The sequence below is a fragment of the Symphalangus syndactylus genome, chromosome 21 (genome assembly GCF_028878055.3).
Source record: "Symphalangus syndactylus isolate Jambi chromosome 21, NHGRI_mSymSyn1-v2.1_pri, whole genome shotgun sequence".
Taxonomy (NCBI): Eukaryota; Metazoa; Chordata; class Mammalia; order Primates; family Hylobatidae; genus Symphalangus; species Symphalangus syndactylus.
Window position 1 is genome coordinate 22,558,844 of NC_072443.2, and position 15,281 is coordinate 22,574,124.

The window sequence follows — 15,281 nt, forward strand, 5'->3', positions numbered from 1 at the left end:
TTTTCAGTCCTATGGTTTTAGTTTGTGTTCAGTCTTTTTTTTTTTTTTTTTAATAGTTTGTTTTCCTCTGGTATAAAAATCAAGACAACTTACATTCAAACGTGGAGGAAATGGACTGCTTCATGCAGTACCTTATAGGAGGCAGTGCTTCACCATTTTCGCATACTGTACACCACACAGCCACTCAGTTCTATCAGTTCACCAAGAGGTAATCAGAATCCAGTATACAGACTTGTCAAGCTGGTCAAATGCAAGTGACTTATAAATTGGAATTCCATTGTGTTCATTTACAATAAATACTAAGCCCAATTACAGAATTTACCCAATGTCATCACATGATTCTCCCTTTTTCCTATTAAAAAAATAATAAACTAGCATTCAGAAGATTGTATGTTTAGCAGACACTGAGAATAATGTTTCCAAATGTCTGAAAAATGTTAATCTTCTGGATGCAAGAATAAGACATTGGGCCGGGCATGGTGGCTTATGCCTGTAATCCCAACACTTTTGGAGGCCAAGGCAGGAGGATCACCTGAGGTCAGGAGTTCAAGACCAGCCTGGCCAACATGGTAAAACCCTGTCTCTACTAAAATTACAAAAATTAGCTGGGCGTGGTGGCAGGTACCTGTAATCCCAGTTACTCGGCAGGCTGAGGCAGGAGAATCGCTTGAACCTGGGAGGTGGAGGTTGCAGTGAGCCAAGATAGCCACACTGCACTCCAGCCTGGGTGACAGAGTGAGACCCTGTCTGAAAAAAAAAAAAAAGACGACATCGGAAATCAAGATTTCTTGAAACTTCTCAAACAACAAATGATTTGTAAAATGCTTCCAACATTCTTTATACTGTTTTCTTACTATTATGAATAGCTAAAAATTGTTTAATAAATGAAAAGTAATACATTTTAAAACACTTACAAATAAATAAATCCTATAGCAAATATTCAAACTCTGATAAACACCAATGAACATTAATGATTTATATTTAAGCAACATGACACTCAAATCTTGTAGCAAGATTAATAGCACTACACAGAATCACATGGAAAATGCCAATCTAAGGACTTACTTTCTTGCTACATTTGTTATTTCTTGGAACACCACTGGTAGCATTTATAGAAAGTACACTGTGTATTTGAAGTTATTAATTTTTTTAATTTGTAGGCATGGCTCACTGTTGGTAGCAGACAGGGCCACAAATTTATGCTTACACCATGACAACAGCTACAAATAAAACGGCCTGATTAGTTCCACCCAGCCCTTGTCTCATTTCCAGATACGTCAGTCTTAACTTCTGACTCCATGAGTAAATATTTCCTGTGTCTGCTCTTATATGACCACAACAGATCCCCTTCTCTATGTTGATAGTTAAGCTTTAATTATAATATTTTATGAAAAACACTGATCAGAGTGGAAAATGCATTTCTTAGGGCCCACTACTCTGTTTGAAAATTATAATGCAAGTGTTTATCAATGTGAGTTAGACTCAAATACCACTTAGTTATCAACTACTATGCAATGGACATAACGATCAATGCCAATGGTTCAGTGGTCACTTCTTAGATCAGAGAAAATGAAATCAAAACCCACTCTCTTTTCATTCCTAGTAATACACTTCAAATTTAAAAATAATTTTATAAACTTGAATTTCCATTGTCATGTTTGTTTAATTTTCCCACATGATTTGAATAAATTTTGGTCAATACTGGTTCTCTCTCACACTCTCTCACATTGCTTTCTCTCATCCATTTCATGTCAAATTCTGATGGTTAAGACTTTGTTAAATGTGATGTAGGTTTATAGTATTCAAACTTTTGCTCACAAATTTACTAAAACTATTTTGTAAAAATATGTGCCTCCATCACACATTTCAAAGTTAATGCCTAAATTTTTTATCATAACTTTATAGTTGTAAAGGACATAATTTTCAGTAGATTGTAAAAATTTACATTTTAAAATAAAACTGTCAATCATTGTTTTAAACACATTCAATGAGATTAATTTATTTATTTTTTATTTTTTTCAGACAGGGTCTCGCTCCATGGCCCAGGCTGGAGAGCAATGGCGTGATCTCGGCCCACTGCAACCTCCGCCTCTTGGGTCCAAGCAATTCTCCTGTCTCAGCCTCCCTAGTAGCTGGGATTACAGGCGCCTGCCACCTCATCCGGCTAACTTTTGTAGTTTTAGTAGAGACAGGGTTTCGCCATGTTGACCAGGCTTCTCTCAAACTCCTGACCTCAGGTGATCCGCCTGCCTTGGCCTCCCAAAGTGCTGGGATTACAGGCGTGAGCCACCGCACCCGGCCTATTTATTTATTTTTGAGACAGGGTCTTACTCTGTCACCCAGGCTGGAAGTGCAGTGGTGCAATTACAGTTCAGCACAGTCTCAAACTCCGGGGCTCAAGTAATCCTCCCACCTCTGCTCTGAGTAGCTGGGACTATAGACATGCACCCCTACACCTGGCTAATTTTTGTAGAAATGGGGTTTAACTATGTTGCTGAGGCTGGTCTTGAACTACTGGCCTCAAGCAATCCTCCCACCTCAGCCACCTAAAGTGCTGGGATTATAGGTGTGAACCATCGCACCTGGCTTCCAATGAAATTTAAATGCATAATGATTTGACATAAATTTTCATTCGTATGAAAGTATACAAACTAGTCTTCCATGTTGCCCAGAGCAGAACTTGTTTCTGTAAGAATTTATGGGAAAACATCATGAATCCCAAAGCCCTGAATATTCTGCAGGTAAAAGAGGAATTGTCCCTATTCCTTCCGGCAGGAGCTCATTTAAGTACAAATGGAATAGTGTGACATACAAGTGGACCACAAACACAGCATCACTAATCATCAGAAAAATGCAAGTCAGGGCCGGGGTGGGGGTCGAGGGAGAGTCAGGAGTCAGCGAGCTCGACCTTGGTGTGCGCGCTGGGGTTGTCAGCTCCTTGAAATAGGGAATTGTGTCTTACTCATCTTTGTATCCCCAGTGTCTAGCAGTTCCTGATACATAGTTTTAGCTGAATTTTGGGACACGGCCACTGCTTCACCAAGGTCTAATAGTAATATCCACAGTGGAAGGTTGCAGTTACATGTAACTGTTTCTAGTGCCAAACTTAAGAAAAGAACTGGTTCGGAACAGCAATATATACAGAAGTAGTTGTAGATGGAGAAATTAGGAAAACAGCAAAATCCAGTAGTTCTTCTAATCCAAAATGGGATCAACAGGTAACTGTAAATGTTACGCCACGGACTACATTGGAATTTCGAGTTTGGAGCCATCACACTTTAAAAGCAGATGCTTTATTAGGAAAAGCAACCACAGATTTGAAACAAGCTCTGTTGATACACAATAGAAAATTGGAAAGAGTGAAAAAACAATGAAAACTTTCCTTGGAAAACAGGAATGGCAAAGCACAATTGACAGTTGTGCTTGATGGATTGGTGATTGAGCAAGAAAATATAACAAACTGCAGCTCATCTCCAACCATAGAAATACAGCAAAATGGTGATGCCTTACATGAAAATGGAGAGCCTTCAGCAAGGACAACTGCCAGGTTAGCTGTTGAAGGCACGAATGGAATAGATAATCATGTACCTACAAGCACTCTAGTCCAAAACTCATGCTGCTTGTGTGTAGTTAATGGAGACAACATACCTTCATCTCCATCTCAGGTTGCTGCCAGACCCAAAAATACACCAGCTCCAAAACCACTCACATCTGAGCCTGCCGATGACACTGTTAATGGAGAATCATCTTCATTTGCACCAACTGATAATGCTTCTCTCACGGGTATTCCAGTAGTGTCTGAAGAAAATGCCTTGTCTCCAAATTGCACTCGTGCTACTGTTGAAGATCCTTCAGTTCAAGAAATACTGACTTCCTCAGAAAACAATGAATGTATTCCTTCTACCAGTGCAGAATTGGGATCTGAATCTAGAAGTATATTAGACCCTGACATCTCTAATTCTGCAAGTAGTTCTGCTTTTGAAGCAGCCAAATCAAGACAGCCAAATGGGTGTATGGATCCAGTATAGCAGGAGTCTGGGAATGCCAACACAGAAACCTTGACATCAGGGTGAGAACGAAGAAAAGATCCTCATGGTAGAACCTATGATGTGGATCATAATACTCCAACTACCACATGGGAGAGACCACAGTCTTTACCCTCAGGTTGGGAAAGAAGAGTTGATGATCATGGAAGAGTTTATTATGTGTATCATAATACCGGAACAACAATGTGGCAGCGGCCTACCATGGAATCGGTTCGAAATTTTGAACAGTGGCAATCTCAGTGGAACCAACTGCAGGGAACTATGCAACAATTTAACCAATGATACCTCTATTCGGCTTCAATGTTAGCTGCAGAAAATGACCCTTATGGACCTTTGCCACCAGGCTGGGAAAAAAGAGTGGATTCAACAGTCAGGGTTTACTTTGTGAATCATAACACAAAAACAACCCAGTGGGAAGATCCAAGAACTCAAGGCTTACAGAATGAAGAAGCTCTGCCAGAAGGCTGGGAAATTAGATATACTCGTGAAGGTGTAAGGTACTTTGTTAATCATAAGGCAAGAACAACAGCATTCAAAGATCCTCGCAACGGGAAGTCATCTGTAACCAAAGGTGGTCCACAAATTGCTTATGAACACAGCTTTAGGTGGAAACTTGCTCACTTCCATTATTTGTGCCAGTCTAATGCACTACCCAGTCATGTAAAGATCAATGTGTCCCGGCAGACATTGAAGATTCCTTCCAACAGATTATGGCATTAAAACCTTATGACTTGAGGAGGTGTTTATATATAATATTTAGAGGAGAAGAAGGACTTGATTATGGTGGCCTAGCGAGAGAATGGTTGTTCTTGCTTTCACATGAAGTTTTGAAACCAATGTATTGCTTATTTGAGTATGCAGGGAAGAACAACTATTGTCTGCAGATAAATCCAGCATCAAACATTAATCCAGATCATCTTTCATACTTCTGTCTCGTTGGTCGTTTTATTGCCATGGCACTATTTCATGGAAACTTTATCGATACTGGTTTCTCTTTACCATTCTACAAGTGTATGTTAAGTAAAAACTTATTACTAAGGATTTGGAATCTATTGATACTGAATTTTATAACTCTCTTATCTGGATAAGAGATAACAACATTGAAGAATGTGGCTTAGAACTATACTTTTCTATTGACATGGAGATTTGGGGAAAAGTTACTTCACATGATCTGAAGTTGGGAGTTTCCAATATTCTGGTGACTGAGGAGAACAAAGATATTCTGGTGACTGAGGAGAATATATTGGTTTAATGACAGAATGGCATTTTTCTCAAGGAGTACAAGAACAGACCAAAGCTTTCCTTGATGGTTTTAATGAAGTTGTTCCTCGTCACTGGCTACAGTACTTTGATGAAAGAGAATTAGAGGTTATGTTGTGTGGCATGCAGGAGGTTGACTTGACGGATTGGCGGAGAAATACTGTTTCTCGACATTATACAAGAAACAGCAAGCAAATCATTCAGTTATGGGAGTTTGTGAAAGAGACAGACAATGAAGTAAGAATGCTACTATTGCAGTTCGTCACTGGAACCTGCCGTTTATCTCTAGGAGTATTTGCTGAGCTCATGGGAAGTAATGGGCCTCAAAAGTTTTGCATTGAAAAAGTTGGCAAAGACACTTGGTTACCAAGAAGCTATACATGTTTTAATCTCTTGGCTCTACCACCATATAAGAGTTATGAACAACTAAAGGAAAAACTTCTTTTTGCAATAGAAGAGACAGAGGGATTTGGACAAGAATGAATGTGGCTTCTTATTTTGGAGGAGTGGAGGAGCTCTTGCATTCAAATACCCTAGCCAAGAAAAATTGCACATAGTTTATATAAGCTGTTCATTCTGTACAGTGAATTTTCCGAACCTCTCAAAGTATGTTTTCCATTCTTCCACAGAAATATGCAAAACGTATTTCATCCTTTTCTACTTTATTTATTGTTCCCTTGAAATGATTGACCAGGAAAAAGATCATCCTTAAATTTTGAAACAAGTGAGAGACTTTATTAAAAATACGTATATATCTATATAAGCATATGTGATAGTGGCTCTAGTTTTTTAGAGCTCCAAGTGTATTAAACATGACAGCTGTTCATTCATAAAGATCTGGATTTGCTTTACCTTGTTAATGTTATCCAGGCGATAAAGTGCAAATAGCTCCATGTTCTTTTCTCCCTTATATAACATCTCCTGAGGGTGTTTAGTTGCATGTCTGTTCAGGAAGGTATTAAGGGCTTAGGCCAAATCTTACTTTGAGTATGTTAAAAAAAAAAAAATGCTTCAGAAAAAGGCTTTTCTGAAGACAGGTGCTTGAACCTGTCAGTTTGTTTTAAATAAATAGTTGAAAATTTTTCTCTCTCTGTCACATCAGTAATATTGTCAAAGTAATGGATAAAACCATAACTTACACATGAAAGTCATATACTAGATCCGATACTATTTAGTTTCTTATCGAAATTGGAAGGATTCATTGAGCAGCATAGAAGTTTGCTTACATGTTACTTTGAGATGCTAGATATTTGTGGAATTAAAAAGAATCAGGCACTGTTGTACTTTGTTTTTAAATCTGTGATTTTTTCAAATTGAATTCATAATAAATTGATGCAATTTCATACCTAGGAACATATAAAAGGTAATGTGAACTCTGCCACTTGTTTTGTGTTCAAAGTTTTGGTTTTATGAAGCCAGATGGATTGAAGAGTTACATAAGCATTTGAATGCTCTAATATGAGGCAAATGATTTTCTATTAGTGTTTGAATATCTTCATTCCTCTCAAATTCATAACAGTTCTATTTATCTGAATTAAATAAGCATATAAAAAAAGAAGTGACATTTATCAGCCTCTGGAATTCAATGCTGTTCTTTTCTTATGTTTACATCTTTGCAAGGCATAGATGAGCTGAAGCTCCATTTTGTAGGTATTCCATAAAATCTTATGGTGCTTTGTGGCTTGCAGGAAAGATTAACCTCCAACAAACAACATAGGTAGATATCACAATACAGTAAAAAGGATAAAAACAATACATTTGGTAGAATCAGAGTATTTACAGATAGACAGAATATTGACCAATTGGGAAGAACTGAAGGCTGGAATAAATTATAATGTCTTCTGTTCCAAAAATGAGGAAGATTATGCCTTCCTTTCTTTTTCTTCGTATTTCAGATAGATACTTCACATAACTTAGGATAACTCATCAATTCCATATTGCAATAAAATTAGTCCATACCTAGATTTTCATTTCTCTTTTGGATCAGAACAACAATGACAAACTATAATAGCTAAATATTTCAAATAACAGTACCAAAGCAAGGGAAATAACATTGATACAGACACATGTATATCATGCTGGCAGTGTTTTAAATACATTCCATATTTTTTGGAAATAACTTTTTTATCACATATTTGTGTAGTATTTTCAATTATTTTTCTTGGCTTTAGAAGTCACATTTTGTTGAAATTAATAAGGCATTTACTAGTGGGGCTAGTTTTTGTTCAAAGATCCTGAGATGGTATCAGTTACTGATAGGTAGATAGGTAATTTATCTCATCATTTTATAGAAACAGCAATTTCAATGGAAAACTATTAGGAGATCTAAGCCTGATAGTTTTTGTAGTAAATTTTGTTTGTGAAATTTTAAACTTCTAATTCTCTAACTTATTTTAAAATTTACAAAATGGTTTCAAGAAAAAAGATCAAATCTTAATACATCTCTATAGTACTTAACTGAATTAGAAACCCAGCAGAAATAAAGTACAAGATTTCATGATATTATTATATGGCTATGTTCTTTCAAATTAGTCCTGAAACAAAAGGAAAGAATTTTCCTCCACTGTATCATTAGCTGCCCTGTCTGCCTACCTCTGACCTTTGCTGGTGACCTGCAGTTCTGGCTGGAAAGGGGAGAAAAAATAAATAGAAATCTTCAGTTCAGGGCTGGTCCTTATAAAATTTGTCTTTCTGTGCCTCTCAGCAGCTAGCTTGCTTGCTTGCTCTCTCTCTTTCTCTTTCTCTCTTTCTTTTTTCCTTCCTTCCTTCCCTCCTTCCTTCCTTCCTCCTTTCCTTTCCTTTTCTTTTCTTTCTTTTTCTTTCTTTTCTGTTTCTCTCTCTCCTTCCTTCTTTGCTTCCTTCCTCCTTCCTTCCTTCCTTCCTTTCTCTCTCTATCTCTCTTTCTTTCATTCATTCATTCATTCGTTCGTCACTGTCACCCAGGCTGAAGTACAGTGGAACAATCATAGCTCACTGCATCTTCAACCTCCCAGGCTCAAGTGATCCTCCTGCCTCAGCCTCTCAAGTGGCAGGGACTACAGGCATGCACTATCACACCCAGCTAATTTTCTTTTCTTTTTTTTTTGTGAAGATAAGGTCTCACTATGTTGCCCAGGCTGGTCTTGAACTCCTGGCCTCAAGCAATTCTCTGGCCTCATCCTCCCCAAGTGCCGGGATTACAGGCATGAGCCAGTGTGCTTGGCCAGCATATTTTATTTTCTTAAAAGAGGCTCATATCCTTAATTCCCGTAAGAACTTGAACTCATTGTTAATGATATCCTAGGTTAGGTCAGGCAAAAAACTTCATACTATAGCAAATGATACGGAACGAAAGTCCTGATGAGAAGCTCGGTTCCACCAAGGACTTTTGGCAAGTCCTGTTACCTGTCTAGGATCCGAGTTCTCACCTCTAAGATGGGGAGGAGGGTGGCTCTCTCATCAATTCTAAACCTCATTTCTCCTGTAACACACATAACAGATGGTCATGCCTATGAACAAAAACACTCACTGAGGAAACCCAAAACATTTCTGGAGATATAAAGTGAAGAGCAAGTAGATTTTTTTTTTATGTTCTTGACAGTTTTGTTTTAACATAATGTGAGGGGTTATATAATACTTCACTGAGAGCCAAATAAAAGAACAGCAAATGAATTTTATTTCCTTCTAGTAAAGTAGTATAATGGTTTATGTAGACCAATTTGGTTTTACATGGCGTTCCAAAAAGCATTTATGAGCTTATAAGTAAATAAAATTGCTATTTATTTCACAAGGAAAAAATGGGCCTAACTAAATTCTTATTTTTTTCTTAATTTTTTAAATTTGTGTAGGTACATAGTTGGTGTATATGTTTATGGAGTACATGAGATGTTTTGATACAGGCATGCATTGTGACATAGGTACATCATGAAAAATAGGGTGTTCATCCCCTCAAGCATTTATCCTTTGAGTTACAAACAATTCAACTGTACTCTGTAAGTTATTTTAAGTAAATTCTTAAATTTTTAAAAAATGAATTTTGATATTTTAATATTCTCTACCCCAAGATAAACTATATTGAGCAGATTTATGCGTTGGCATATTTAATATTCTGAGATGTGTGACTTTCTTTCCTTTTCTTTTTTTTCTTTGAGAGGGAGTCCTGCTCTGTCGCCCAGGTTGGAGTGCAGTGGCACGATCTCGGCTCACTGCAACCTCCGGTTCAAGCGATTCACCTGCCTCAACCTGGGATTACAGGCTCCCGCCACCATACCCGGATAATTTGGGTATTTTTAGTAGAGATGGGGTTTCAACACGTTGGTCAGGCTGGTCTCAAACTGCTGACCTCAAGTGATCCACCTGCCTCCGCCTCTCAAAGTGCTGGGATTACTGGCCTGAGCCACTGAGCCAGGCCGTGACTTTTTTTTTTTTTTTTTTTTTTGGGACGGAGTCTCGCTCTGTCGCCCAGGCTGGAGTGCAGTGGCGCTCTCTCGGCTCACTGCAAGCTCCGCCTCCCGGGTTCCCGCCATTCTCCTGCCTCAGCCTCTCCGAGTAGCTGGGACTACAGGCGCCCGCCACCGCGCCTGGCTAATTTTTTTTGTATTTTTGGTAGAGACGGGGTTTCACCGTGTTAGCCAGGGTGGTCTCAATCTTCTGACCTCGCGATCCGCCTGCCTCAGCCTCCCAAAATGCTGGGAAAAGCCACGGCCTGAGCCACCGCACCTGGCCGTGACTTTCTAATAGAATAATGGAGCACACAGCAGGTACTCCCTGGATCAGCGTCCTGAGACAACAGTTTGAGAAAAGCTTGTGAAGTGCTAAGAACCTAAGATTTGGAGCTAGAGACCTGTGGCTTGGTCCTAATTCTGCCACTGACAGTGTGATCTTCTGCACATCACCTGACTTCTGAGGTTTCAGCTTTATCATATGTAATCACTGATAATTATACTGTACCTCTAGGGATTGTAGTGAAACAAAAGAAGCTAGTAATTTCTTAATGACTAACATATTGTTGTTGGATGATAAATGCTGTCATTAGGACCTTTTCTTTCTAGTTTTCACTAGAAAGACAGACTTATTTCTACTATAAATAGACCCAGCCTGATACCACATCTGAAATATCCTCCTACTGATCTGGAATCATGAAAATATTCCCAGTACTAAATTTTTAATTCCATTTAATGAGCACATATTAACCACTTCCTTTATACTATGAAATACATGATATAATTAATTTCACCCCACTTTTTTTTTTTAGCAAATTCTTATTTAAATATATAGAATGAAGATATGGCTAAATAATAAATATAGATGGGCATTTGCACCAACATTCTACACAATTTGTAACTACATTTAGGAAATGAGATAAGCCATGCTTTTAAAGTTTTCAGTATTGTCTTAATTACTTGGGGAAGTTATAATCAGCTTTAAAACAACAAGGAAAGAAGAAATTGTACTGAGAACAGGAAAAAAATAAATGTAAGAGAGAAAAGTAGGGGAAGCAGCTCATTGCTTTTATTTAGAAAAGTTGTAAAAGCATGTTTCATTTTGGTTTAACTAAGAGTTAGCAATATTTCATCTTTTTAAGATATTTTGACAAACAAAAGTTGTGTATGTTTTTGATGTACAACGCAATGTTTTGATATATGTATACACTGTGGAATGGCCAATTCAAGCTAATTAACATACACATTATTTTACTTTTTTGTGGTGAAAATACTTAAAACCTACCGTCTTAACAATTTCAAGTATACAATACATTGTTAACTGTAGCCGTCATGTTTTACAACAAACTTTGGGTCTAACTGAAATTTTACACCTTTGACCATCTCTACAACGCCCTCCGAAGTCCCTTGAAACTACCATTCTAGCCTCTGTCTACGGTCTATGAGTCTGACGATTCTACATATAAGGGAGATCATGTGGTATTTGTCTTTCTGTGTCTGACATTTCCCTTAACATAATATTCTCTAGGTTTATCCTTGTTGCAAATGACAGGATTTTATTATTTTTGAAAGCTAAATAATATCCCATTGTGTGTATATACCACATTTTCTTTGTCCATTCATCCACTGATAGCTATATTATAATACTTAAATTGATCCCTTAGCTTGGCTATGGTGAATAATGCCACAGTGAATGTGAGAGTGCAGATACTAATTTCATTTAGTGGAACTGCTGGATCATATGGTAGTTCTAGTTTTAATTTTTTGAGCAAACTTCATATTGTTTTTCATGATGGCTGTACTAATTAACATTTCCACCTTCAGTGTAGAACGGTTCCCTTTTCTCCACATCCTCACCAACATTCGTTATCATTTGTTTTTTTGATAATAGACATTCTAACAGGTATGAAATGATATCTCATTGCAGTTTTAGTTTGCATTTCCCTGATGATTAGTGATGTTGAGCATTTTGTCATATACCTGTTCATTGTTTGTATGTATTCTTTTGAGAAATGTGTATTCAAATCCTTTCCCCATTTTTTAATCAGGTTATTTGTTTTTTTATTATTGAGTTGTTTGAGTTCCTTATATATTCTCTTTCAATCTCTCAAAATATATTATTGAACTGTGCTCACCTATTTTTAGACTATGATTGACTGCAGGTAACTAAACCGTGGAAAGCAAAACTGCAGCAGATAAGGAGGGACTACTGTACTCAATAGTGAAGAATTGAAAGCTTTTCCTCTAAGATCAGGAACAAGCAAGGATGTCCACTCCTGCCACTTTTATTCAACATAATACTGGAAATCCTAGGCAGAGCAATTAAGTAAGAAAAAGAAATAAAAGGCATCCAGGCCAGGCATAGTGGAAGCCAGGCGAGGTGGTTCACACATATAATCCCAGCACTTTGCGGGGCCAAGGCAGGTGGATCATTTGAGGTCAAGAGTTTGAGACCAGCCTGGCCAACATGGCAAAACCTCATCTCTACTAAAAATACAAAAATTAGCTGGGTGTGGTAGTGTACGCCTGTAGTCCCAGCTACTGGGAAGGCTGAGGCAGGAGAATCGCCTGAACCTGGGAGCTAGAGGTTGCAGTGAGCTGAGATCATGCCACTGTACTCCAGCCTGGGCAACAGAGTGAGACTCCATCTCAAAAAAAAAAAGTTAAATTGTCTCTGTAGATGACATGGTTTTATGTATAGAAAACCCTTAAGTCTCCACCAAAAAAACTGTTAGAGCTGATAAAGGAATTCAGTATAGTTTCAGGATACAAAAATTAACATACAAAGCAGCATTTCTATATACTAACAAACTATTTGAAAAAAGTTAAGAGAATAATTTCATAATACCAAAAAAAACTCCTTAGGAATAAATTTAACAAGAAGGTGAAAGACTGAAACCTATAAAACATTGATAAAAGAAATTTTAAAAGGCACAAATAGTTGAAATGGTATCCCTTGTCCATGGATTAGAAGAATTAATAATGTGAAAATATCCGTGCTACTCAAAGTAATAGAGAGATTCAATACAATCCCTGTGAAAATTCCAATGACATTTTTCACAGAAATATAAAAACAATCCTAAAAGTCATAGGGAACCACAAAAGACTCTGAATAGCCAAACCAATCTTGCACCAAAATAACAAGGCTAGAACAACACACTGGGTGATTTCAAAATCTACTCTAAAGCTGTAAGAATCAAAATAGCATGATGCTGGCATAAAAACAGACACATAGACCAATGGAACAGAATACAGAGTCCAGAAATATTTCATCTTTAAAATATTAAGTTTTGGCCAGGCTCAGTGGCTCACTCCTGTAATCCCAGCACCTCAGGAGTCTGAGGTGGGTGGATCACGAGGTCAAGAGATCGAGACCAGCCTAGCCAACATGGTGAAACCCATCTCTACTAAAAATACAAAAATTAGCTGGGCATGGTGGTGTGCGTCTGTAGTCCCAGCTACTTGGGAGGCTGAGGAAGGAGAATCGCATGAACCCGGGAGAAGGAGGTTGCAGTGAGCAGAGATTGCACCACTGCACTCCAGCCTAGCAACAGAGTGAGACTCCGTCTCAATAATAAATAAAGAAGATAAAATAATAAAATATTAACTTTTATGAAACTTCCTATTACACGGGAGAAATAAGAAATACTAATTGAGCTTTTCTAAAATTATGGAATATATAATGGATATTAGACACTCAAATACTTATCAAATGTTAAATCAAGGTAGGAGCTGGAAAGACCAATAAGATATGTGTGAACTCAAGAGTTGCTACTGGCATAAAAATTCATGCACTATTTCTAGCAATATATAGCAAGAACCCTAAAAGATTTGTAGCTTCAACTTTATAATCCCAATACTGGAAATTTAAAGAATAAAAGCTTTATTTATATACCTTTGTAAAACAGTGGCATTTGTAAGAGCAAAGCCCTTGAAACAATCTGATTGTGTAGCAGCTACACAATGGCTTAAACGACAGGTGTCATGAGGAAATTTGTGCAACCACTAACCGCACAAATACAAGATTGTAGAAAAGTGAATGCAAAACTATCTTAAGTACAAACAAGGGTAAAGTGATTATGACTAGGCAAAGCCAAAGCATGCATGTATACAACTGAAGAAGACATGTAGAGATATAAATAATTCTTTAATATGAAAGCATTTGTTTATTTTAACAGCTTAGTGAGACATAATTTACATGTCATAAAATTCATCTGTTTAAAGTGTGCTATTCAACCGTTTTAAGTACATATATAGAATGCTTATTTTTAAAAATGACTTAAACTTTTTTTTTTTTTTTTTTTTTTGGTGAGACAGGGTCTCACTCTCTCACCCAGACAGGAGTGCATTGGTGTGATCTTGGCTCATCGCAACCTCTGCCTCCCAGGCTCAAGTGATTCTCCTGCCTCAGCCTCCTGAGTAGCTGGGATTACAGGTGCGTGCCACTACCACCCGGCTAATTTGTGTATTTTTAGTAGAGATGGGGTTTCACCATGTTGGCCAGGATGGTCTCCAACTCCTGACTGCAAATGATCCACCCAAAGCGCTGGAGTGCTGGGATTACAGGCATGAGCCACCGTGCCCAGCCAACTTTTTTTTTTTTTTTTTTTTTTGAGACAGAGTCTCTCTCTGTTGCTGATGCTGGAGTGCAGTGGCGGGATCTCGGCTCACTGCAACCTCTGCCTCCCGAGTTCAAGCAATTCTCCTGTCTCAACCTCCTGAGTAGCTGGGATTACAGGCACGCACCACCATGCCTGGCTAATTTTTTTTTTTTAGTAGAGACGGGGTTTCACCATGTTGTTCAGGCTGGTCTCAAATTCCTGACCTCGTGATCTGCCGCCTCAGCCTCCCAAAGTGCTGGGATTACAGGCATGAGCCACCGCACCCTGCCCCAACTTTTAAGATGAGTCAAGAGATCAGTAGATCTAATTGCCTGGTACAAAGAGGACTCATATTTGAATTTGTTTAAGCTCTACTGAAAAATTATTGCTACTGTGTCCATGTAGTGAACATAATTCCAAATACGATGTTCCAAATAGATATCAAGGCAGTCCAACAAGATTTTTTTTTTAAATCTGAGTCCATTACTGGCAGTAAATTTCCTCTTTATTTCCCAGCTCACATAAGGTTTGTATTCTGTCCCAACTGGTCTCAGCAAGTTTAAATCCACGATGTCTAATGTCACTTCTAGAGCCTACAGTCTCTCATACATTCTGCTTTGGTAGGAAGAAGGAAACAACATGATATAGTTGGTTTTATCTTAAGAAAAAATGTGGAATGATGATAAACACACAGGCTTTGGATTTACGTTTGGATTTGAACTCAGGCTCTGCTATTTGTTATGTACTCTGAGGCTTACCTGCCCCAGTTACCTCGTCTATAAAATAGGGCTAATGTCACTTATTTGCAGGGTGGTCATTGACCTGATAAATATTAGGCACTTAGCACAATAGCTGGAATGTTGGTGAGGCTCATTCCCTGGAGTAACTACTATGATGGTAAATCCCTGATTAATTAGCACAGAGCCACGTACACTGGAGCTTTGTTTCCCAGA

The 15,281-nt window shown here is 38.0% G+C and overlaps 1 protein-coding gene and 1 pseudogene across 1 annotated transcript; both read left to right on the plus strand.

Annotated features, from left to right (window-relative positions):
- Positions 1–3,156: 3,156 nt before the first annotated feature.
- Positions 3,157–4,028, plus strand: LOC134735438 (NEDD4-like E3 ubiquitin-protein ligase WWP1). Its single transcript, XM_063630487.1, has 2 exons — positions 3,157–3,218; positions 3,395–4,028. The coding sequence occupies exons 1-2, from the start codon at positions 3,157–3,159 to the stop codon at positions 4,026–4,028; spliced, it is 696 nt and encodes a 231-aa protein (XP_063486557.1).
- A 318-nt stretch (positions 4,029–4,346) lies between these two features.
- Positions 4,347–10,587, plus strand: LOC134735469 (NEDD4-like E3 ubiquitin-protein ligase WWP1; annotated as a pseudogene).
- Positions 10,588–15,281: the final 4,694 nt, after the last annotated feature.